At 43.4% G+C, this 26300-nt stretch overlaps 1 protein-coding gene across 1 annotated transcript in view; it reads left to right on the plus strand.

Moving 5' to 3' along the window:
- Positions 1-21916, plus strand: part of LOC123995652 (ras-related and estrogen-regulated growth inhibitor-like) — a 46785-nt gene extending 24869 nt beyond the window's left edge. Inside the window, exons 3-5 of the mRNA XM_046299301.1 lie at positions 15380-15436; positions 19339-19412; positions 20448-21916. Of these exons, the coding sequence (XP_046155257.1) occupies positions 15380-15436; positions 19339-19412; positions 20448-20858 (542 nt within the window). The 3' untranslated portion in view covers positions 20859-21916. The remainder of the gene's footprint in view (positions 1-15379; positions 15437-19338; positions 19413-20447) is intronic.
- The last annotated feature ends 4384 nt before the right edge of the window (positions 21917-26300 follow it).

The following is a 26300-nucleotide window of genomic DNA, read 5'->3' on the forward strand; positions in this document are numbered from 1 at the left end:
TTTGTATGGTAATAAAGAGCTGGAACACGTACAAAGTTGAGCGACACTGGTCAGACCCTCCTTCAGGGGATCTCCCAGTCATTCAAAGTAAACGTGAGAGCTTTCCTATACAGCGACCTGTTTTAATAAAATCAAAAGCAATCTCCATTGACCTCCATGGTCCTTTAGGCCCATGAAGGTGTATTGAAAGGATCTGAGTTCTATTTGACTGAACAAGTGAGTAATTACACACCCATTTAAGGATATACAGTATATACTACAATAAGGGATGCCGTGTATCAGGTTGAATAGAGTGCATGGTTATTTTTCATGTCCCGTGGCTACATTAACATCATTCTGTGCATTAAGCACTTCTTTAATAGGTCTACATGCTGTGATCAAACAGGAATGATTTAGCCTGAGGCCTAATCACCAGCTATTGCAGCGATAGCACGATTTATCTTTGCCTCTTCTCTGACCTCAGACTGTATACGGAAAAGTACAGAGGTAGTGTAAATCTATCTATAGTGTACGCCTGCTCTATTACAGTACACACAGTATAAGCTATATTTTCTAGACTGGTCAGGTTCTGGTTGCAGTTGATAGAGAGCCAAACTTTCGTCATTGACTATCCTCCCATTGAAGAGCATGTCCAAAAAAGTTACAAAATGATCTGGCTTTCATTTGAACACTGTTGTCCAAAATGTTGTAAAACATTCCTCTCCTCTGTGATCGACTGCCTGCTCCGGGTTGCCGTGTCTGTCAGGCCGAGTGTGGTGCGTTCGATTGGAGGATTTTTCTGTCCCTTCCTCCGATGAAGGTCAGGAAGCGTAGGTGTTGGTCTCCGTCTCCGAAATATATATAGTTTTCCTTAGAAATCCAACTTGGCAAATAGTTTGAGGTGCAAAATAGTGTCCATTTGTCAGGTGTTTTTTTTGCTAGCTATCTAGCTTTGTTCAGTTCAAGGGATGCGAGTGGTAAAGTATGTAGGCACTGCCAAAGCTTACCCACACACCATGTTTAGGCAATACGCACGTGCAGAATATGTCAGGAACGGCCGCACGCGTCAATGATTTGAATGGATGGGAAGGAAGGCATGAATACCCTGGCGCCTTGGATGGAGAAGGAAGGCATGAATACCCTGGGAAGGAAGGCATGAATACCCTGGCGCCTTGGATGGGGAAGGAAGGCATGAATACCCTGGCGCCTTGGATGGGGAAGGAAGGCATGAATACCCTGGCGCCTTGGATGGGGAAGGAAGGCATGAATACCCTGGGAAGGAAGGCATGAATACCCTGGCGCCTTGGATGGGGAAGGAAGGCATGAATACCCTGGGAAGGAAGGCATGAATACCCTGGCGCCTTGGATGGGGAAGGAAGGCATGAATACCCTGGCGCCTTGGATGGGGAAGGAAGGCATGAATACCCTGGCGCCTTGGATGGGGAAGGAAGGCATGAATACCCTGGGAAGGAAGGCATGAATACCCTGGCACCTTGGATGGGAAGGAAGGCATGAATACCCTGGGAAGGAAGGCATGAATACCCTGGCGCCTTGGATGGGGAAGGAAGGCATGAATACCCTGGCGCCTTGGATGGGGAAGGAAGGCATGAATACCCTGGCGCCTTGGATGGGGAAGGAAGGCATGAATACCCTGGGAAGGAAGGCATGAATACCCTGGCGCCTTGGATGGGAAGGAAGGCATGAATACCCTGGGAAGGAAGGCATGAATACCCTGGCGCCTTGGATGGGAAGGAAGGCATGAATACCCTGGCGCCTTGGATGGGAAGGAAGGCATGAATACCCTGGCGCCTTGGATGGGAAGGAAGGCATGAATACCCTGGCGCCTTGGATGGGAAGGAAGGCATGAATACCCTGGCCCCTTTATGAGGTTTTGATGTAGTTTTAGCACATTTTGGGATTTGAAGCATACAGAACATCATTAGATAACAAAAAAGGATGTCTTTTAAAAAATATATATAATTTCCTTTTTAGTTGGCTTTTCATAACAGCTTTTTGTTTTAGATTGTACACACACATTGACTACACATCACTGGTGTGTGTTCACAAACACGGCATTTACATGATGTGCCAGTTTTGGAGGCAGGCTGCTCACACAGGTATTTAATGGGTAGTATTCATTTTCCCCAGCTGCAGCTTTCAGGGGGGACATTCTGTGATTCACGATGGTTTTAAATGAAAGGGAGGATTTGCTTATCTTAGTGTTGTGAGATTGTGCAGCGCTTTGGAGTAACAGAGGTCATTTATTAGCTCTGTTTTTGGAAGATGATTGGTTTCAGAGTCTGGGGAAATGGCAGAGAAGGCAGTGCGTCACTCAGTGAGACATACTGTAGCTCAAATTAGTAATGAACAAATGTGTGTTGTTTGCACTTGATAGGATTGGCACTTCTTCTGTAAATATTAAGCCTACTAATTTAGCATGGTATGAAATGAGAGATTAATCAAATATCAATCACCTACCTTAATTTCTCATCTCTTTGGAGTTTGACTGTTTGGGGATTAGCACATCGTCATTATATTTGTTTGGGCTCCTATTAGTTATAGTGTACACGTTCTTATCACAAAACCAGGGACATGATACCCACTGATGAGCAGAGAGGTCCTGGAAAAGAGATGTGTTGACTCATGCAAATACAACTCTAGCTAGGGCCACTGCAGTTAATTGGCAATAATGATTTACAATATAATCCAAACCAGGATCTTCTTACTAGGGCTACAAACCATCAACGATATTTGGCGAAGATGTGAAGATGTAGACTATCGTGGAAGTCAGCCATGTCTCTGTCCGATGAGACTCTCGACTTTATAAGTTCCCTTGGCGTATCAATTTCCGTTTATCTAGCAACGCTGTAGTTGATGTCCCTACAAATCTTGTTTATCAATGTCTCTGGAGAGCCTTGTTACCCAGGAAACACAAACATGCCCAAGAGAGCGTCTGGCGGTGAAAGGGGCTCTGGGAAAGCTTCCGCTGGACGCTGAGACTGACACAGAGCGATGACCTCGTGTTCACAGGAAGTGACCAGGGTATTTTTGCAGCAGCAGCAGCATGGCTCGAGCCGGTCCCGACTCCTGCAGTCTATGATGTCGGAAAAGGCTTGCTAACTCGAGCTGTCACTGTATCGCTGTGCGTATCTCTGTGTGTTGCCCATTTACCCACAATTACAGTATCATTTGTCTATTGAATGAAGAAACAAGCCTTGAGTGCCACTAATGGATTTCCAACTGCTCTTTACAATATAAAGGTCAGTCCAGTTCACTATATCCACCTTGTTAAAATGCCTGCTACATTTAACTCAAGCTGCATATGAAGAGGCAGACAACACAAAGTGTTATAAATAGAAGCATAAACATGCAGCGCTTAATGGTAGTGTACAGGTTTGTGTCATTCAAAGGATAAATGAACTTGAGACCGCATATTGAAATATTTCTACAGTATCCTGTACAGTTGAATTCTACCTTCACATTGCATACCATATATTTTCTGCAAAGCTGGTGACACGCCTGCTCGCATACTGTAGTTGTAATCATCATCCGCACAGTGGGCATTAGGTTTGTAAGTTCTTAGAGGATCAAATTGAATGAGCCCAGTCTATATTTGACAGAACACACTTAAGATAAATCTTATTTTTTTGCTCTTTTTCTCTGAAATATATAATTGTAGCTACAGGCAGTTTCTCAAGAGTAAGAGAGCACTTTCTTCAGATCATATTTGATTTAACGGGCTATTCCAACTCAAACAGACTTTTGGCACTGCCCGTACTGTCAAAGACAGATGACTGGTGCGATGGGATTGGACAATGGGAGAACAAGTGTGTATGAAAAAGCACACCTCCCCTGTTACACCTCGTACTAAATCGACAGTTATTTGATTTCCACCAGCCCTGGTTCCTCTGTAGGGCAGATCTGCTGGACAACAGCAATCAATCGTCATGGGGATCGCTGTAAGATCTACGGGGCCCGGCCTACATGCAACCCTAGCCATAATTGATCTAGAAATCCATTTGTCACATGAAAGGCGGATGGAATGTCACGGGGCGGCAACATGAAGTGCATGACGCATTGGACCTGCACTGTAACCAGTGAGTTTTCTTTTTCACATTCCATACAGTCGGCAGTAGTGCTAAAGAATACATTTGTTTCCATGGTGATGACCGCATACATTTTGAAATTGCTTTTCTGAACACATTTGATGTGGGTTTTATATAGCTGAATTGAGGAACATCGTTTATTTTGTGGAGGAGTTCATTATAAGATGTATATATATTGGATGCTGGGTAGAGGGATGCTATTAAAACTACCCAGACAGTCACTCCAGTTAATGACTTACTTCAACTTTGATTGGATCTCAGCGCCAGGCCAGTCAATGTAAACCCTGACAAAGCAGTGTCCCATGTGGACCTGCAACAAGCATGACAGCTCTGTAGTCCTAAAACATCAAGAACTGAATGAAAGATTCATCTCAAACACAGAGGGGCGAAATTAATTGTAAATACTTATACTGTGGCGGCTTAGCCTGGTAAAACCAAGCTAGTGTAGACTACCCACCAGACAAGGCAGTTAACCCACTGTTCCTAGGCCGTCATTGTAAATAAGAATTTGTTCTTAACTGACTTGCCTAGTTAAATAAAGGTTATATATATATATGTGTGTGTGTGTGTGTGTGTGTGTGTGTGTGTGTGTGTGTGTGTGTGTGTGTGTGTGTGTGTGTGTGTGTGTGTGTGTGTGTGTGTGTGTGTGTGTGTGTGTGTGTGTGTGTGTGTGTGTGTGTGTGTGTGTGTGTGTGTGTGTGTGTGTGTGTGTGTGTATTTTGAACGGAGCTGGAACCCTGGGGCTGTGGGGTGTCTGTTTGGTGGCTGTGGTGGAATCAATAGGGACCTGTTCAATAAGTAACACTGACACTGGTCTAGAACAAAGTCTTGGGAGCTGCTAATTGCTTCTGCTTTGTTTGTTATCAGATGGACATTCTCCCTCTGATGTTACAAAGGCAATTAGTTCAACCCGAGACAAAAGGAACCTGTTGCTAATCACTTCCCATGGTTGCTATGTTGACACGGGACAGCAAACTTAAACTTAGAGGTCCTCCTCTCTCTGTTTGTCTTGGGCCCGTGGAGTAGGAGTGCTGATCTACGATCAGTTTAGCCCTTTAGATGATAATGAATAAGATTACATGGGACAGAGGGGACCTTTATCCTAGCACTCCTACTCTGACGCTTTGGCCCATGTTATAAAAACTGGTCATTTCTTTTTTGATCACTGCCCGAGACGACATGTTGGGTGAATTCTCAAACAAGTCTGGGCTTGTTTTGTTTTTCAGTTTTATTGTGAAATCTGCCGTGATCATCTTCTTTCCCAAGGCTCAGCCATTGATCTTAACGACAGCCCAGATGTAACAGTCCACAGTCCTCGCTCCTCAGCGGCTATTGATCTAGTAGTCAGTGTGTCGGACGAATAGTGACTAGATATTGTGTAGCAGCCGCCGCAACATTCAGATGGGGAGGATTAAGCTCTTTTCCCCATGGCCTGTGCTAATAAAATGCCGGTTTATAAGAGCTTTATCATCTACTGAATCACAGCCTGGCAGGAAAAGAGCGAAGTAGCCATTATTGTGTTTTTGAGCCCTGCACCATGTTTTTCATTAAGCTTGTGGTTTTAGACTAGGACTTGATGAGAGACATTTACAGTGACACACTCTTGCTTTGAAAGGCGCTCTAATGGAAGCACATTGTCTGTAAAAGCTCGACTTTTCTAGGAATTCATCCGAAGCCTTTTGAGCATTTTGAGTCTGGTTCAATTTGAACAGTACGGACTTCAGATATGGTATCTTACCTCGAACAAGTCTTCACACTCCATTGCTTGTTCTTTCTACCTGGAATCCCAAGTGCTAAAAGGCACAATTACTTTGACCTAGACGCTCCCCGGGGGAATTTCAGGCGAACAAGAGAAGAAGAATGTGTCTGTAGCCTAGTTGGACATCTCTGGCTACCTGCTGTTTTAAAATGACAAATGATCTTGTGCTCTGCGTTGATTGCTAGCTGCATGACTCTAGCTGCTGTCTGAGTTTACCTTAACCACATCAGTGGCAAAATGTGTTGCTTCCAAGCAGAGCCTGAAGTAAGTTGAACAAGGTATTGAAAAGCCCAATTTAGTGAAGAACCACTCAATTACGTGACCGTTGAGAGTTTTTGTGAAACATACAGTAGATGTATTACATCGTGGCACAATGTGGCTGCGCTTTCACTAATGAAGGAAGGCTTTGTCGGAAGCTTCAGTATTGCTTTCTGTAACACAATCGCCACCAACTGATAATGTGTTGATTGTTTACTGTCTTCAACATGATGAAACTAATGAGAGGACAATTTAGTTTGGAATGGAGTGAAAATATGGGAATAAAAATAAATGGTCAGTCAAAAGTGTCCCACAATTCATGCCCGTGAAATGACAAATAGTGAAACCTAATATTCAAGTAACTAACCATCTACAAATATCAAATAATCATTCGTAGGTCAAAATAACTGACTCCTAGTTTAGTTATAGGGGCTAAAAGAAGCGTGTCGGCGACACTCAACCTCAACATAATAGCCTTTCTATTATCCCCCTTTCAAAAGCAGGGGCTCTGTCGCTTGACAGGAAGAAAACCGATACCCTCTGAGACTCAAGTAGGCCATCTGGGCCCATTTGAAGTCACTCAGGCACAAGACAGCCACAGAGAGAAGAGCAGTGCCACTTACGCAATAAATCACAACCTGGTAGGGAGGCAAGTGATGCAAGGCATGCATATACATACAGAACAAACAACCCTTTAATGCCTCAGCAACATCATGCTAGCAACAATGCAACCTGTTGGCTGTGGATGGGAGTGCCTGAGTAGCTGTACATATCCAAGCAATATTTCAAGACTTTGCTTCATCACTATGCAACTGAGGGCATTGGGTTCTGATTGAGTGCCTGGTAGGGGTGAGATCAGATCCTGAATAATGCAGGGCTTTGTAACCTTTCTCCATGTACAGTACATTATGAGATCCTGTGGCTCTGTGCTGGCGGGACCACGGGTGGGTGCCCTGGATTACAAGTTAGGCTTTTTGGGGGCTAATGGAAAAGCAAGGGGAAAAGCCTGTTTGTACCTGTCGTTTGGTCTGAAACGCTAATGAGGGCGCGAGTGAGGCCCAGGCAAGGGAAAGGAAAGGAGAGGAGAAAGGAAACCATGGGCCCACCCACCGCAGAGTTCCAGGGGGTATGGCTACCGGCAGACAGACCACACGTTGGTGTGTGACGCTAAATTAACGGTTATAGATAACGGTATCACCGAGGAAGCACAGTGGGAGCGTGTGGCCTGTTTAATGCAAATCAGACTGCAGTAAGCCAGGTTTGCGGTTCTGCACAGTGAGGGTGGCGTCATGAGTCTGAAGGCACTTAGACGGCCCGCAGTAAACGGCAATTGAACCACGAGAAAATGCACCTACCGCATGGAGAGACCAGTAGTCCCGGTTGTTATCACCTCGAATGTTGTCGTTAAAACATTGTTTGACAAGATTAACTCTGCACATTGGTCAACAATGTGTGGCAGCCACTCAAGATTACAGCTAATTTAATATTTTGGCGCCTCAAGCACGGAGCCAGCGGGGCCACTCACTGGAGTGAGCATCACGAACCGTGGCACTTGCAAAAACACTTGCATTTTACTGCCTGCCGCCATTCTCCCATTGAACCCTTGAGACCTTCGCCTTACAGTGGGTTTTCAACACCAACAAATTTGTCAGGAGAATTTCTGCCCCCATTAATTTTCAACAAGGGCACGCAGAGAAATGTGCAGGGGATTGTGGGAAGGTGGGCGGCGAGAGCCCTGCTGGTGGTGTGGTAGAAAAAGAATAAATAAATGAGGGACAGTTGAAGGTGTCGTAAAAAATAAATGCCCCCCCCCCTCCCCAACATGAAACATATTTTCACCCTCCCCTTGTACTGTAAAAAAACATTGAACACCCTCCCTCCTCATAGAATTAAGTCATAATAATGTTTACGACCACAAATAACAACAACTGTAGCAACGTTTAGAAATGTGGATATCGACTTTGCAACTTCAGCATGCTTTTGTGGCACAGTCGATGCCTCACAGGGATACGAGCCAGAAGGTTGAGGGTTTGCCGACCACTACAGACAAGCTCACTCTCCCTGTGTAACGGCTTTCTTCTGTGGACGAAGGATCGGACCAAAGCGCAGCGTGGTTAGAGTTCAACATGTTTAATAAAGACCATAAACGTGAACACTACAAAATACCAAAACAACAAATGTGCAAAAACAAAACAGTCCTATCTGGTACATAGACACAAAGACAGAAGACAACCACCCACAAAACCCAACACAAAACAGGCTACCTGAATATGGTTCCCAATCAGAGACAATGACTAACACCTGCCTCTGATTGAGAACCATATCAGGCCAAACATAGAAAAGGGAAAACTAGACACCCAACATAGAATGCCCACTCAGCTCACGTCCTGACCAACACTAAAACAAAGAAAACACAAAAGAACTATGGTCAGAACGTGACACCCTGTCTGTTTCATTAGGCATACACTACGATCAGAGCAGGCTGCAGACAATGATCAGCTAGAGGGAAATTATATTTGTCAGTTAAAATAACACACACATATATATATATATATATATATATATATATATATATATATATATATATATATATATATATATATATATATATATATATATATATATATATATATATATATATACACACACAGTATACAACGTTTTAAAAGTGACTGGGATTGCACAATGAAGTTGGGGACTAATTTCCACATTGATACATATTCAATTACATAGACACATTACAGAGATACAGACAAATTAAAAGGTTATACTGTTCACACATTAGCTTTTGACATGCTTCTTAAAGGGGGTTATGGTTGGTATGGTTTTGATTTTCTGTGGTAGTTTGTTCCACTCAACAGTACCCGTGTATACAAATGTGTTTTTACCAGATACTCTTACATTTAAAATAGTGAAAATTAGAGTCTCTGGCTCCGGTATTGTGCTGGTGGACATCCCTAACAAATAAGGTACCTGGAGGCTGAGTCTGTGATAATTACGTGGACCAGAACAAGTTGAAGTAATACTTCTCTTTTTGTCCCACAGATAGCCAGGCTAGCTGCTTAAAATGGTCAGCCTCCAGATGAGTATGCTGGGGGGAGTTTAAGTACAATTCCATACAAGCTTGTTTTGGCTGGTCTGTAGCTTATTCTTTAGACATTTGGGGCTGCTGGTGAATCATGATGGGCAGGTATAATTAAAGTGACACTGGGGTAGCGCACTTGCGAGAGTGTTTAGGGTGCCTGTGGCAAGGCTTCCATCCAATTGGCGACAGATTTTTACGTGAGAATTGTAAAATATACATAAAAACAATATGCACATATTCCCCCATCAGAGTGGCATTTCCAAATTGAAGTCTGTGTGCGTAAATACGTAGTGCACATAAGAAAAACTTTTGCGGTTAATTTCCATTTTCATTTTCTGTATTCAAACGGCTGCCAAGCATCGATCATCATCAAATCAAATGTTGTGTTATACATGCCAAATACAACAGGAGCAGACCTCACAGTGAAATGCTTACTTAAAAGCCCTTGACCAACAATGCCTTAAAAATAAGTGTTAAGTAAAAAAAATAGAAAATAAAAGTAACAAATAATTAAAGAGCAGCTGTAAAATAACAATAGCAAGGCTATATATACCTACCATTGACTCTGTACCGGGGGTACCGATACAGAGTCCATGTGTGGGGGCACCGGTTAGTTGAGGTAATTGAGGTAATATGTACATGTAGGTATCGTTAAAGTGACTATGCATAGATAATAAACAGAGAGTAGTAGCAGCGTAAAAGAGGGGTCTGGGTAGCCTTTTGATTAGCTGTTCAGGAGTCTTATGGCTTGGGGGTAGAGGCTGTTAAAAAACCTTTTGGACCTAGACTTGGTGCTCCGGTACCGCTTGCCGTGCGGTAGCAGAGAGAACAGTCTATGACTAGGGTGGCTTTAGGTCCTTCCTCTGACACCGCCTGGTATAGAGATCCTGGATGGCAGGAAGTTTGGCCCCAGTGAAGTCCTGGGCCGTACGCACTACCCTCTGTAGTGACTTGCGGTCGGAGGCCGAGCAGTTTCCATACCAGGCAGTGATGCAACCAGTCAGGGTGCTCTCGATGGTCCAGGCTTTTCAGTCTCCTGAGGGGGAATAGGCTTTGTCGTGCCCTCTTCACGGCTGTCTTAGTTAGTGTGTTTGGGCCAGGATAGTTTGTTGGTGATGTGGACAACAAGGAACTTGAAGCTCTCAACCTGCTCCACTACAGCCCTGTCGATGAGAATGTGGGTGTGCTCCATCCTCTTTTTCCTGTAGTCCACAATCATCTCCTTTGTCTTAATCACGTTGAGGTAGAGGTTGTTGTCCTAGCACCACACGGCCAGGTCTCTGACCTCCTCCCAATAGGCTGTCTCATCGTTGTCTGTGATCAGGCCTACCACTGTTGTGGTGTCATTGGCCATCTTGATGAATGTGTTGTAGTCGTGCCTGGCCATGCAGTCATGAGTGAACAGGAAGTACAGGCGGGGACTGAGCACGCACCCCTGAGTGGCACCTGTGTTGAGGATCTGCATGGTGGATGTGTTGTTACCTACCCTTACCACCTGGGAGTGGCCCGTCAGGAAGTCCAGGATCCAGTTGCAGAGGGAGGTGTTTAGTCCCATGGTCCTTAGCTTAGTGATGAGCTTTGAGGGCACTATGGTGTTGAATGCTGAGCTGTAGTCAATGAATAGCATTCTCACATAGGTGTTCCTTTTGTCCAGGTGGAAAGGGCAGTGTGGAGTGCAATAGAGATTGCATCATCTGTGGATCTGTTGGACCAGTATACAAATTGGAGTGGGTCTAGGATTTCTGGGATAATGGTGTTGATGTGAGCTATGACCAGCCTTTCAAAGCACTTCATGGCCACAGCCGTGAGTCCTGCGGGTCGGTAGTCATTTAGGCAGGTTACCTTAGTTTTCTTGGGCACAGGGACTATGGTGGTCTGCTTGAAACATGTTGGTATTACAGACTCCGTCAGGGAGAGATTGAAAATGTCAGCGAAGACACTTGCCAGTTGGTCAGCGCATGCTCGGAGTACACGCCCTGGCAATCCGTCTGGCCCTGCAGCCTTGTGAATGTCCTGTTTTAAAGGTCTCGCTCATCACATTGGCTACGGAAATCGTGATCACGATCCCCACCCTGTGACATCCATCATAGTGTATTTCATCTAGCCTAATAAAATGCGTTCTTTCCCATGATATGAGAAAAAAAGTGCAAAATACTTTACTTGCATAAAAAGGTTGAATGGAAACACGGTTAATGTCAAGCCATTTTGAGGATGCTGGAATTATAATTTGGACGGACGTGCGCATGGCTGGCCTACAGGAGATTTTTTTAAGTAGCCTAATTACATTATAACATTGTGACTGGTTGTGTTTATGTCCCATAAAAGCTAACACAGTTTAAAGGTTCAATGACAAATATTTATGATATATTGAAGTGTTAGATTGTAGATGTGCGAGGAATAGCCTTTCGAATTGGAGAGGAGGCAAAAGCGCTTTTCTGAACAACTGGGCCTGACAGGAGCATATGTGGCCACAGACAGCGCATCTCAGTAACAGACAGACTGTCCAGACGAGACCCACAACTGATCCAAATAGAATGACACGTTCAAATCACAGGGCTTTTGTGCATTCGTTCAAATGACAATTGTCACTGCTGCCTAGAGTAGAATTTTGTACTCACTTGAGAACAATAATGCAATTATTCATTGTATTGTGGTGTTGTAGGCTAGTCTAGGTATGATAATTATATTGTCCCTAAACAAGATCAATAGGGGAGCTGTTTGAGCTGCGTGTCTCATGTCTTCACTGTTCTTCATGCGCAATGATGCACCTGGCATCTCCGCTGCCTATCAGCTATACCTATTTGTTGTTGTGGATTCATATTGAAAATTGGTTAAATACTTTTACGTGGGGTGTGATGGCTAGTTAGCCTATTGCAGATCTGTACAAATGATCCACCTACCAATATCACTGTGAATGGTGGATAGGAGGCAGGATAGACAGACTAGTGGGCAATATTGATCTGTGGTATAGTAAAAGTTAGCGTGCGGAAAAGCATAGTGCATAAAGGGAAATACCAGAACACCTTGATATCGGGGAGGAGCAAATGAGGAAATGTGGCTTGGATGGAATAAAGTGATATAGTAAAGCCTGCAAAAGAGCTCATGTAAACCAGGGGGGGAAAAACATACTAGCCTCCCCTGTGCACAATATTTAAAAAAAAAACACACAACCCTCCACAAAGCTTGGCAATTTAAGATGCATGAAATGTGTTGTTTTACAGGGTCAGCCATCGTAGTACAGTGCCCCTGGAGCAAATTAGGGTTAAGTGCCGGGCTCAAGGACACAGACAGATTTTTCACCTTGACGGGTCGGGTACTCAAACCAACAACCGTTCAGTTGCTGGCCCACCGCTCTAACCGCTAGGCTACCTGCCACCCTCCCCTATTTTGGACCACTCCAGTAAATTTAGAACTGTCCCTAACTGTTTTGACTAAGTGGACATCAAGTTGACAGATTTGAAAGCTTGCTGTGATTTGGAGCAGTGTTTTCCATTAGCGGCTGTCATTGGCTAATCAGCTGGGTAGTGTATACAGACTCAAGGCATTAGAATGTACCAGAGGCTACCAAAATAGAGCTCCTTCGGAAAAACATTTTGAACCCTGGTCGGGGGCCGCCTGGCTACTTTTTATTTGGATGGGTACTCGTACTCGTGGAAAACACTTTTCTTTAATTCTTTGAATACCTATTACATAGATAACATATTAGATGGAATTACCAAGTTCTTATTATATATTATGTACTGCCCAATACATCACTGGGGCCAAGCTTCCTGACATCCAGGACCTCTACACCAGGCAGTGTCAGAGGAAGGCCCTAAAGCCACCCTAGTCATAGACTGTTGTCTCTGCTACCACACAGCAAGCATTAACAGAGAGCCAAGTCTAGGACCAAAATGCTCTCAACAGCTTCTACCTCCAAGCCATAAGACTCCTGAACAGCTAATCAAATGGCTACCCAGAATATTTGCATTGACCCCCACCCTGCCCTTTTACGCTGCTACTACTATCTGTTTATTATCTATGCATAGTCACTTTCACTCTACCTACATGTACATATTACCTAAATTACCTCGACTAACCGGTGCCCCCCCCACATTGACTATGTACCGGTACCCCCTGTATATAGCTTCACCATTGTTATTTTACTGCTGCTCTTTAATTATTTGTTACTTTTATTTCATATTTTTTACTTAACACGTATTTTTCTTAAAACGACATTGTTGGTTACGGGCTTATAAGTCAGCATTTCACTGTAAAGGTCTACACCGGTTGTATTTGGCGAATGTGACAAAGTTTGATTTGATTTTGATTTGATCGTCACATCTCAACCTAATTGAATGGCAATTAGGTCTGCAGTGTCCCCGGTTATTGTATTTACTTGGAGTTACTCGACTATCAACTGACAAATGGTAACACTATAAATAACACACTTCTACAACATGTATTTTATCTCCCTTCATGTCAAATAAAGGCCCTACATGCACTTAAAGTATCAGATCACAATCAACAGCCCTTCAGTAGCCTAATAAAGAGAGGAATGGCGTTGCTGAACTTTTATGACGATCATTTATTGCGCAGCCATAACACATCAATCATTTAAAGTATTTTCCAACTGAAGTGAGGAGCGGGATTAATCATAGGTAGAAACCTAATCGTCCTCTGAAGCGGTTTTTACCTTTGTAAGACAACACTCTTCTAAACCACAGGGAAGTGGCTACAGCGACTACAGCCAATGGGCTTATCATTCTACAATAAGGACAGGAGGTCAGTGTTCCAAACCCGTGGCACATAAGGTTATTTCATCATTTGAACTGGGACTCTACCTTCCGATAGCGCTACCGTTCTACACGCTAAAAAAGGCTGGGTTATTTGGTAGCCCGGCGCTGGGTAAATATTGGACAGACACGCTGGGTTAGCAGCTAGGGATTTTTTTATGTAGTCCATAGGTTATATTCAGGAGGCATGGCCTATTAGGGGCGTGGCTTTCAGATAGTTAGTTATTTTTGGACACACGTGAGAGCAAATGTAATTCCTTTTCATGTTAAATTTGTACACTGAAAATACAAAAAAATCGTGAATATTTTTGCACATTACATATTCTAATATACATTTCACAACATTGTTATTTACATATCACAACATTGAGATGCAACATTAGGATATGTGTTATCCCAACATTGGGAAATGCATAGGCTCTTTAGGAACTCAAACACTTGTAATCCTCATTTAAGCCACAAAGGTATCAGTGTTCAACCTTAACATGTGATAACAATACAACAGAACAGATTCACATTTACTCTCACGGGTGGCCAAAAATAATTATCTGAAAAACACACCCCTACTAAGCCACCCCTCCAGTCTTCTGATCTGACCCACTGGGTCATATCTCAATAACCCAGCATCAATAACCCAGCACCCAGCATCAATAACAGTTATTAAAGAAAACAACCCAACTAAGTGTCCTAATGCCTGCAACCCAGCAATTGAGTCATCCAAACAACCCAGCATTTTTTAGAGTGTAGTGTTCTATTCCATTTCTATGGGAATGACTATCATTGGATAAAATGGCTTTTCACAATTATGACAACAAAGACACAAAGTGACTCTATATGGTAAAGATAGGGGTGAATGGTCATTAGATATTTGGGGAAGAGATGTTTGGTCTAGCAGGCTGAGTCTCTGAAACACACGGCATTTGAGGATGTAAAACAATTCAGACAACTAATACATATTTGCATTCAGATGACATGCTGCTGTATCTGTATGCACATGGTCCCTTTCAGGCCTACAATCATCTCTCTAATATATTCCTGCTTGTAAGTGGCTCTGATTAGATGTGCATATCAGAGCGAGGTTGTTGTTCCTCTGAACTGAAGAAATTGTTGCGTAATCAGATGAGCACTCTGTGCATCTGATACTGAGTGGGGAGAGTGTTCCATCCCACCCAAACTGATTATCTCTGTCTGTCAAGACATAATCCTATCTTCATGTTTTTGCTTGCTCTATATTTAAGTTAATTGAACGAATTTGATTACAGCGCAGTATGTTAATCTCTCTCTCTCTCTCTCTCTCTCTCTCTCTCTCTCTCTCTCTCTCTCTCTCTCTCTCTCTCTCTCTCTCTCTCTCTCTCTCTCTCTCTCTCTCTCTCTCTCTCTCTCTCTTCCTCCCTCCCATCTATCCCTCTCTCTACAGCTCTAGTGGTGAGGTTTCTGACCAGACGTTTCATCTGGGAGTATGACCCAACGCTTGGTAAGACACCCAAACTACTCATCCTGCTATCCTAGGCAGCATTGAAAAGAACCTGCACAACACTAGTCTCAGTGTGTTTTGTGCAGCAAGTAAAGCACTCTCCCTATGATTTTGGGTATCAAAGGCTTTATCTGACCTCAAAGGCTGTTTTGATCCAGAGATGGCTGTGCTGCGTTGGTCAAAGCCTTCTATCTCTGCGATTTATCATATCAAGATAGCAACCAAAATAATAATAATAATAATCACTCCCCGTGGGGTAATATATTTCCCCCCATAGCTCCTCCACACATCATACAGATTAATTTCCTGACAATATGCCTTTTAAGTCAGGCCTGACCTCTCTGGTTTTTGTTTAAAGCAAAACTACATCACAACCCTAGCCTGGGTCGGGGATTTAAAATGCTACGAATGCTATGTGATGATGAGACAGGTAGAGAGGCGATGCCTTAAGTTTAAGGTTGAAGGGCGAAGCACCATTCATTCACGCCAGTCGTCGGTTTTACACTTTTCCAGAGAAATGTGTTTGACTATGACTAAGTCAAGGTGTGCCCATTGCAGTGTGTGGAAATTAAGCGCTTAATCTAAGGGAATTCACTCACTGCAGGAAGGCTACAGAAGACTTACAATCTAGATCTGTAGACGGTAGCATTTGATAGTAGCCACAGGCTAATCAGGTTCATATTTAGGCTAACTGACCACAGCGACCGTGCAAGGGGAGGGTCATGTAGTAGGCCTACATCCTGTCATTGGCAGGAAAAGCCTATTGTGGCATGTTTTGCTTGAAGCTAGAACAATATTGGGGTTGTCCGGTTCATGGTTCGATGGCATGCTATGTGCAGAGTCAGCCTCATTAGAAGTGGCACAGACCCAACTGTTGGCATGGGAAGCAATAACATGATATCGGCATCAAGCCTCATTGCATGCAGACATTTCAATGTTATAGATGCTATATATACATACAGTATACTCCTACCAATACCAATGGTCTAAGATATGCTCATAGCATGCTGTCAAACAATTAGCTGGAAAAAGAATTGGATCCTGCAGATATTTCATATATTTTTTTCTCACTGCAAGCCAAGTCTCTGATTCTCGTTGACAGTTTCCCCCATTTTCCCTCTGAATGTGGTGTTCTTTTTGGTGCGGGCTCAAGTGCTTGTTATTCGAACAGCATTCAGGAGAGTATAAACCTAGTACCCACCACAGCTTATTTCCTGACATCACACAAGGGTTGAATGAAAGATGAAGGCTTTGGGCTGAGAGAGAGAGAGAGAGAGAGAGAGAGAGAGAGAGAGAGAGAGAGAGAGAGAGAGAGCTCTGTAAGAAACATGGACGTTGAGGAGAATATTGAATTACCACGCCGACAGATTAATTTCATGAAGTTTCAGAACAGGGTCTGGAAGCAATTTAATCATGTTTTTGCGAACAGTACCCAGTGTGTGTGTTTTGTAGGTTACACATATCCTTTGGTGGTTTATGTGAGTCCAGAAATGTAACGTGATTTTAATAACGTGCCTTGTAGTCTGCTAAATTGGTCATTTCATAATATGATGATACAGTATGACCCTTACAATGATTAAATCAACACCATGCGGCCATCTCAAAATGCCTGTCATGAAGTGAACAGCAATCTGTTTCGATTGACATTCAAGAAGCACTTCGTTTGCGTACAGTAGGCGCAGTCTGCATACACAAACGGATTTGATGAAGCTATGATAGTAAGAGGAAATCTGGAGGAAATCTCGACCACATCTTTCTCTTGACTTCTAAGAGACGCCATCTGCTTTTTGTTTTATCAGCCGTGTAAAATGGTTTTTAACGACAGAGCGCTTTCCATTTCATTATCATGTTGGAAAATAATTCAACTGTAGGAATATGATGATCACTGTTGAAACCTTGCGTTCTTTTTTGGTGTTTCCTCAATTGTGATCTGTATTGTCAGAGGTTAGGAGTTAGGATTAGGATTTAACCTGCACAAGGGGATCAATGAAATATGAATCAGGAAAAGCATTTTTGGGATGGAATTTACACAATTGAATATACAAATACACGAACACACAGTATAAGCATACCCCTCTCCCATAATCATAGAATCTATGTGGGTGTATGCATTTTCCTGGCTCTGAAGCATTGTCATGCTTGTTGCCATGACACCGATATTTTGACAATGGCGGCATACCCTGCTCATTGCGGCAGTCTCGTCAGGAGACTCCCCCCCCCCAAAATAAAAATTCAGAGTAATGCATTTCTATGGGTTTTCATATTTGATGGTCCTCTGCTATTGTTGAATTGTAAGCTATTTAGTTCTCTGACTCCACTCTGCCCACCTAACACACGCAACCGCTAATATTATCTCCTCTCTACTGTAGAAAAGGAATGAGAGAATTCCATTTATTGTCACTCACTGGGAAACATGTGAGCAGTGTAATTATGTAAATTGGCTTGTCATTAACACAAGAGGATACCTTTAGGTTCATGCATATTCCAAAAGTAGCTGTGAACAACAATGCTGATCTAATCTTATTTACCTCATGGAATGAACTCTTACCAATGGCACTCCTCAATAGAAACGGGCAGAGGAATCTACTATATCACTACGACCTCCTGGAAATCTCCTATTAATCTCATTTATTGAGGTCATATGACATTGCACAATTAGGGGAATAAATAGCACTGATAGAAACAAATAGGAAAGCAGCTGCTTGGCCGAATCATAATCATGGATGTTTGTCAATCCAGTGAGTTAAGTGAGCGGAACAAGAGAACCATTTCTACGAGTCGTAGCAGTTAACAAGTACAAACAGCTTGAGACGGAGGCCGATAGAAGTTGCTATTGACAGATCTGTTGATGTTCCCACTTAATATTCTGGTACGAGACGTTCTCTTTCGGCATTCTGAAATAACAACAGCAGCAGCTAGAGGCTCCAGGTTCTCGCTAGGAAATGAGTTATTCGCTGCCAGGAAAATTACTGTGGTGTTGGCCCTCCTTAAGATCTTCAGATATGTCGGTTGGACCATTAAATCATCCACAAGCCCTCCTGTCCATGCTGTCAACACACAAAAACACATAGTAGGTGTGTGTACTTACGTGTGTGTGTGTGCACAGGTGTGCGCTTGCACGTGTGTGGATGTGTGGCTGCTGAAATTGGACGTCCCGTGAGACTGAGTGTGAGACCCAGGCTTTGCCCCTCGGAAAGGTGCTACCCTCCGACTATAGAAGGCAGTAAATCAACACCCTCACTCGGTTCTCGGTGACCAGCGGTCACTCGGTTCGGTGACATTTCACACGGACACAGCGTTTTGCGTCCCAGAGGACGCCTGGGTAGAGGCAGGGATGATGACATGCACAGCTAGCTAATACCCCAACAGCACGTTCTGGTGTTACTGACTGTCATACTCCAGACCCCCGCCATCTTGAATAGTAGCCACCCACCATGCTTGAAGAAGTTTTGAGCAAACACTGAGTAACAATCTGAAACTGAGCAAAAGATGAGATTTACAAACACAACAGGCTTGCTAAATAATGCCGTGTTCTCCGGTGGAGACAGCAGTGAAATCTCTCTCTACAGGGAGATCTAAAGTGCCTTTTTAGGGTTTTCGTGAGTTTACAAAGATGTTCTTTTTTTTTACAAGAGGCAATTCAGGTGAATGACTCCTCATGGAGGTAAAAACAAAGAGGGTCATAGCCAGCATTCACACCTCTATCTTTCAGCCAGGTGTGTAAGACCTAACCACCTCTCGTCCTCTTGGTAAGGCTGCCCTGAAGCAAACCAGAGGTAATTCAACTTAATGGGGTTCATTGACCACCTAAACAACCAGGTGGGCTCAACGGTGCATGATAGTCATAAACATGTTACCCATCTTGTAAATTGGGTTTCCCTTTTCTTTTTTGTTCTTTCCAGAATCAACATATCGCCATCAAGCAACCATAGACGATGAGGTTGTGACCATGGAGATCCTTGACACAGCCGGACAGGTAGGAGCTTCAGCAACTTTGCACAGGAAACAGCAACGTTTGTGTAGAGAAATGTTTATACTGTGACTGGCAATAGAATAAGAATAATTCATAGCCAATTGAGAATCCCAATTCCACCCTACTGTATAATGATGACACGAGGGGATTATTCTCAGTAGAGGTCCTAGCTAGACTCGCTAGCGTTGCTCTGTGCTGTTCTCATCAGCCGTTGGGGTAAACACATTATACTTTCCATCTGGGAGAGAACCCAGCAGCATAGGCCTTCCATCCCAAGATAAATGTGCTGCCGCTGCTGCTAGTTTGAGTACGTAGGTGTTCTGCCTGCTGCTAATTTCCCCGAGACACGTCCAGTCTAGTCATCCTTCTCTCATTACATTGTATTCTATTTTGAGAGTGCAGGGAGTGGGAGTTTAGGTGAGGGCCTAACCGAGCGTTGCTAGTCCTGTCTTTCTTCAAGTTCAAAAGTCGGTCAGTTATATAGATGTCAAGTATCACTGTGTTTCATGTGAGTTATGCAACAGTTATTGTAACAGGGTTATTATTGGCAATAACTGTTGGAGGTTAAGAATATCTCGGGCTCCTGCTTGCGCAAGTTTAATACTTTTGTCCCTCACATGACCAGTAAGTTTTGTTACAGGACTGGCTGTTCCGACTCAGGAGCAGCTGCTGAAATTTGCACCCAGTTCAGAAGGGTAGCCAATTGTTCAAATCTGGGGGATTTAACAAGTATTATGTTGAGAAAGGAGAAATAAAGCATTTGAATTCATTAGAAACATCATGTCAATTATTTGCAGCTCAAAACTTAGCGGAAGTTTTTTTTAAATAAAAAGCTCTGTTCTGTTCAGATGCCTCAATTGTCCATCACTTGTTCAATGAAGGCCCGCATAGAGCTATTGTTTCTTTGCCTTGTGGATATGCCAGACAACAAGTGGGCCTATTGGTCAACATCAAATGTCAACAGTATTCTAATTAGCTAGCTAGTTGCCAAAAGATTGTTTCTAAAAAAGATCCTTCCCTCCTGTATCTTTACCTCAGGAGGACACGCAGCAGAAGGAGAGCCACATGCGCTGGGGCGACGGCTTCGTCATCGTATATGACATCACTGACAGGGGCAGCTTCAACGAGGTGGCTCCTTTGCGGGGCCTCCTAGAGGAAGTCAAGAAACCCAAGAATGTCCCGTTGGTTTTGGTGGGCAACAAGGCCGACCTAAACCATGCCCGGCAGGTGGGCACAGAGGAGGGCGAGCGGCTGGCCGCCGAGATGGCGTGCGCCTTCTACGAGTGCTCGGCATGCGCCGACGAAGGCGGCATGGTGGCAGAAGCATTCCATGAGCTGTGTCGCGAGTTGAGGCGCCGCAAGGCGGTCCAGGGCAAGGCCAGGCGTCGTAGCTCCACCACCCACGTCAAGCAGGCCATCAATAAGATGCTGACCAAGATCAGCAGCTAGGGGGAGCCTGTGAGCACACTTCACAAAGAGGATAAACTCAAGATGAACTAAAAAACAAAGTGACTGATTTCAAGGGTTTAGATGTGTGGAAATATATCCTACAGCCATCCAAGCTGCTAAGGAGCAGGAATATTACATTATGAATGAACAGCGAACCTCTTCATACTTAGTATCAATGCACAATCAATGAAGATTTGCATTGATACGGAGTGTGTCGAAAATCGCTCTTCATTCAATATTGATTCTAAAGGGGAATGCTGTTGGCTATTATTACTTGCTCTTTGACCATGCTCCACAATTAAGGCCAGAAGCACAAAGGGGAACATAATAATCACATGATGGGAACTACTTTGTCCCTGAGGGAGGTGAAGATGCTTTTGTTTCATAGCCAACTAGGACATTTCTGTATGCTTTCAAGGAAGAAGGTAGAGTCCATTATTCAGAAGTCCCAATTCTCTGAAATTCACTCTTCCTTCTTGAGTGGTGGTGAATACCCCAGTTTTGTGTCCAACAACTTTAAACAAAATATACAAAATAATGTCCGTCATGAACCCACCCTTTGTTTATCAGAAATGATGAACAAACGAGTTGTAGTTTCCTCTCCCTGTAGCTTGTTTGTGGGATAATGTTTTGATATGCTCTAGGCCAGTGTTTCCCAACCTTGGTCCCCCAGTACCCCCAATAGTACACATGTTTATTGTAGACCTAGACAACCACATCTGATTCAACTTGTCAACTAATCATCAAGCTCTCAATAAGTTGAATAAGGTGATTTAGTCCAAGGCTACAAGGAAAACGTGTACTGTACACGAAGACCAGTGTTGGGGAAAATGTACCTTTAAATTGTAAACTATGTATAATATTGCCTTTATCATTGGTCTCAAAGGAGTGCACAGTACATAACCCAGAGGCAGACAAAATGGTGGACATGTCTCCTGTATTTTAACCAAATGCTGTTTCTTTCTTCTCCAATGTACCCAACCTGTCTCTGAGTTTTGAGAATGGGGATGAAATGGACAAATTTGCTGTGCAATTTTAATAAACGTTCGATACATGCATATCCAAAACGAGTTTGAAAATGTATCTTTTCTGATTCATCTTCAACAGTATTGTTGTCGTGCAATAACAAATGTCATTGTTTGTTATTTTGACAGTATAACAAAGAGCAGGTATTTTAGAGCAGGTACGCCAAATACAAATGTGATTCACATGTACCTCAGTGTTTTTTTCCTTCACATTTTCAAACAGTCCATCTATGTTTTCCAATGGAGCTGTACATTTGGGTGAGGTTTTTTTCTCGACCTGAGTAGCCTCGTTTCACTGCCAAAAATCTAATTAAACCTTCAAGTGTAAATAACACAATGTCAAATACAGGTAGCCTAGTCAAATAATTAACATCCAATCACATCAATCAAATGTAATTATAAAGCCTTTTTACATCAGCCGATGTCACAAAGTGCTGTACAGAAACCCAGCCTAAAACCCCAAACCGCAAGCAATGCAGATGTAGAAGCACGGTGGCTAGGAAAAACTCCCTAGAAAGGTAGGAACCTAGGAAGAAACCTAGAGAGGAACCAGGCTCTGAGGGGTGGCCAGTCCTCTTCTGGCAGTGCCGGGTGGCGATTATAACAGTACATGGTCAAGATGTTCAAACATTCATAGATGACCAGCAGGGTCAAATAATAATAAAAATCACAGTGGTTGTAGAGAGTGCAACAGGTCAGCACCTCAGGAGTAAATATCGTTTGTCTTTTCATAGCCGATCATTCAGAGTTAGACAGCAGGTGCAGTAGAGAGAGAGAGAGAGAGAGAGTCGGAAACAGCAGGTCCTGGACAAGGTAGCACGTCCGGTGAACAGGTCAGGGTTCCATAGCCACAGGCAGAACTGGGGACAGCAAGGCGTCAACAGGCCAGGTAATTCTGAGGCATGGTCCTAGGGCTCAGGTCCTCCGAGAGAAGAGAAAGAGAGAGAGAGAAAGAGAGAAAGAATAGTTAAATTCACACAGGACACCAGATAAGACAGGAAAAATACTCCAGATATAACAAACTCAAGCTAGCCCCCGACACATAAACTATTGCAACATAATTACTAGAGGCTGAGACAGGAGGGGTTGGGAGACACTGTGGCCAACCAGGCAGGATATAACCTCACCCACTTTGCCAAAGCACAGCCCCCACACCACTAGAGGGATATTTTCAACCACCAACGTACTACCCTGACGCAAGGCCAAGTATAGCCCACAAAGATCTTCCCAATGGCACGAACCCAAGGGGGCGCCAACCCAGACAGGAAGATCACATCAGAGACTCATTAAAATGCAAATCAATTCATAACATTTTTGACAGGCGTTTTTCTGGATTTTTTTGTTGTTGTTATTCTGTCTCTCACTGTTAAAATAAACCTACCATTAAAATTATAGACTGATCATTTCTTTGTCAGTGGGCAAACGTACAAAATCAGCAGGGGATCAAATACTTTTTCCCCTCACTGTAGATAGGAGCAAGCCCATGTAATGCTTTGTAGGTTTGCAGTAAAACCTTGAAATCAGCCTTAACAGGAAGCCAGTGTAGGGTGGCTAGCACTGGAGTAATATGATCAAATTTTATAGCAGCCGTGCTTATCACTAACTGAAGTTTATTTAGTGCTTTATCTGGGTAGCCGTAAAGTAGAGCATTGCAGTAGTCTAATCTAGAAGTGACAAAAGCATGGGTACATTTTTCTCCATTTTTTGACAGAAAGTTTCAGATTTTTGCAATGTTACGTAGATGGAAAAAAGCTGTCCTTGAAACAGTCTTGATATGTTCGTCAAAAGAGAGTTCAGGGTCCAGAGTAACGCCGAGGTCCTTCACAGTTTCTTTTGAGACGACTGTACAACCATCAAGATTGTCAGATCCAACAGAAGATCTCTTTGTTTCTTGTTTCTTCTTCTCTTTTTTTCTGTTTTGTCCGAGTTTAAAAGTAAAACATTTGCATCCATCCACTTCCTTATGTCTGAAACACAGGCCTCCGGTGAGGGCAATTTTGGGTTTTCACCATGTTTCATCGCAATGTACAGCTGTGTATCGTCCGCATAGCAGTTACTCTCTCGCAGGAATCCACTAACGGTCCATATGTAGCCAAACGAAGCTGCTGCTCATTCCATTTGCTCAAAAATGTATAAATAGTTAAAAAAGTAAGACCCGCGTCCATAGAGACACATACCAGCTCTCCGGGCAGCACTGCTACTACCAGCAGTACTACACCTGCACCTGTCGACGATACAAGTTGTTCTGCTTCCACGATCACATCCAATGCTATCATCAGTAATTCTTCAGTTGGTGTTAGCCCAGCTAGCATGGACACTGACAGTTGTGAATCTGATGCAGCCGAAGAGCTACTGCCCCCTTACCCGGGAAAGCACCGATCAACAGACAGGACATTGGACCATGGAAGAGGTGCAAATATGATGAGAACTACATTGATTTGTGGTTCACTCATATTGGGAGTAGTGCCTTTCCTCAGCCACAGTGTGTTATATGTGCAAAGTGCTATCTCACAACTCAATGAAACAAAACATGCCAATTTGAAAAATAAAGCACATGAGTTTTTTGAGCGAGAATTAAGATGGCTTTCGAGTAGTAAGACATGCATAAAAGGGCTAGAAGCATCTTATATGGTTGGTTACCGAGTGGCTAGGACAGGCAAGCCCCATACTATTGTGGAGGACTTAATTAGTCCTGCTGCCCCGGATATGGCTGGGACAATGCTGGGGGGAAAGGCCAAAAACCATACAGCCTTCATCAAACAACACTGTTTCACGATGCATCAGTGACATGACAGGATATGTTTTGAAACAATTACTGCTTTGCATACAAGCCAGTGAATTCTAAGCGTTACAGCTGGATGAGTCAACAGACGTGGCAGGCCTGACACAGCTCCTGGTAATATGTCTGTTATGTTTATGGGGGGTCAATTAAGGAAGGCATCCTCTTCTGCAAACCACTGGAAACCAGAACAAAATGAGAGAATATTTTTTAAAGTACTGGACAGCTTTGTGACATCAAATTGACTTTGGTGGTCTAGATGTGTTGGTATCTGTACTGATGGAGCAAATGCCATGACAGGGAGACATAGTGGAGTGGGAATGTGCGCGCAAGCAGTTGCTCCGGACACCGGAGTATACTGCAGCATCCACCGAGAGGCTCTTGCTGCCAAGGGAATGCCTGACAGCTTGAAAGACGTTTTGGACACTACAGTGACAATGGTTAACTTTGTTAAAGCAAGTTTTCTGCACTATGCAATGATATGGGCAGCGACCATGTAACGCTTTTACAACATACAGAAGTGTGCTGGTTATCAAGGGGCAAAGTATTGACAGTTTTTTTTTATTGAGAGACGAGTTTAAAGTTTTCTTTACTGACCATCATTTTCACTCGTCTGACCGCTTGCATGATGGCGAGTTTCTCACACGACTGGCCTATCTGGGTGGTGTTTTTTCTTGCCTGAATGATCTGAATCTAGGATAACAGGGACTCTCCGTAACTATATTCAATGTGCGAGACAAAATTGAGGCTATGATTAAGAAGTTGGAGCTCTTCTCTGTCTGCATTAACAATGACAACACACAGGTCTTTCCATCATTGTATGATTTGTTTGTGAGCAAATGAACTCAAGCTTACGGACTATGTCAAATGTGATATAGCAAAGCACCTGAATGAGTTGGATGCTTAATTACACAGGTACTTTCCAGAAACAGATGACACAAACAACTGGATTCGTTATCCCTTTCATGCTCTGCCTCCAGTCCACTTACCGATATCTTAACAAGAGAGCCTCATCGAAATTGCAACAAGCTGTTCTGTGAAAATATAATTTAATCAGAAGCCAATGCCAGATTTCTGGATTGGGTTGCGCTCAGAGTATACTGCATTGGCAAATCGCGCTGTTAAGACACTGATCCCCTTTGCAACCACGATTCTCGGCCCTCCCTAGCATGGAAACTAAATATAGGCACAGACTGAGACTCTCTCCAATACAACCCAACATTGCAGAGTTATGTGCATCCTTTCAAGTACACCCTTCTCATTAACCTGTGGTGAGTTATTCACAATTTTTCATGAACAAATAAGGTTTTATACGTAAGAAGACTAAACAAAGACAAAATGATTGATTATTATTATATTATTATTTGTGCCCTGGTCCTATAAAGCTCTTTGTCACTTCCCACCAGCTGGGTAGTGACAAAAACTCACACTCATTCTTATGTTTAATAAATGTATCGTATAGTATGTGTGTGTGGCAGGCTTACGGTGATGGCAAAAAACAACATTTGAGAGTGGTGCCAGAGGGGTTCACTCATGCTGACCCTGGTGCTAGAGGGGTTCACTCATGCTGACCCTGGTGCCAGAGGGGTTCACTCATGCTGACCCTGGTGCTAGAGGGGTTCACTCATGCTGACCCTG

This window comes from Oncorhynchus gorbuscha, linkage group LG14 (assembly GCF_021184085.1).
Source record: "Oncorhynchus gorbuscha isolate QuinsamMale2020 ecotype Even-year linkage group LG14, OgorEven_v1.0, whole genome shotgun sequence".
In the NCBI taxonomy this organism is placed as follows: domain Eukaryota; kingdom Metazoa; phylum Chordata; class Actinopteri; order Salmoniformes; family Salmonidae; genus Oncorhynchus; species Oncorhynchus gorbuscha.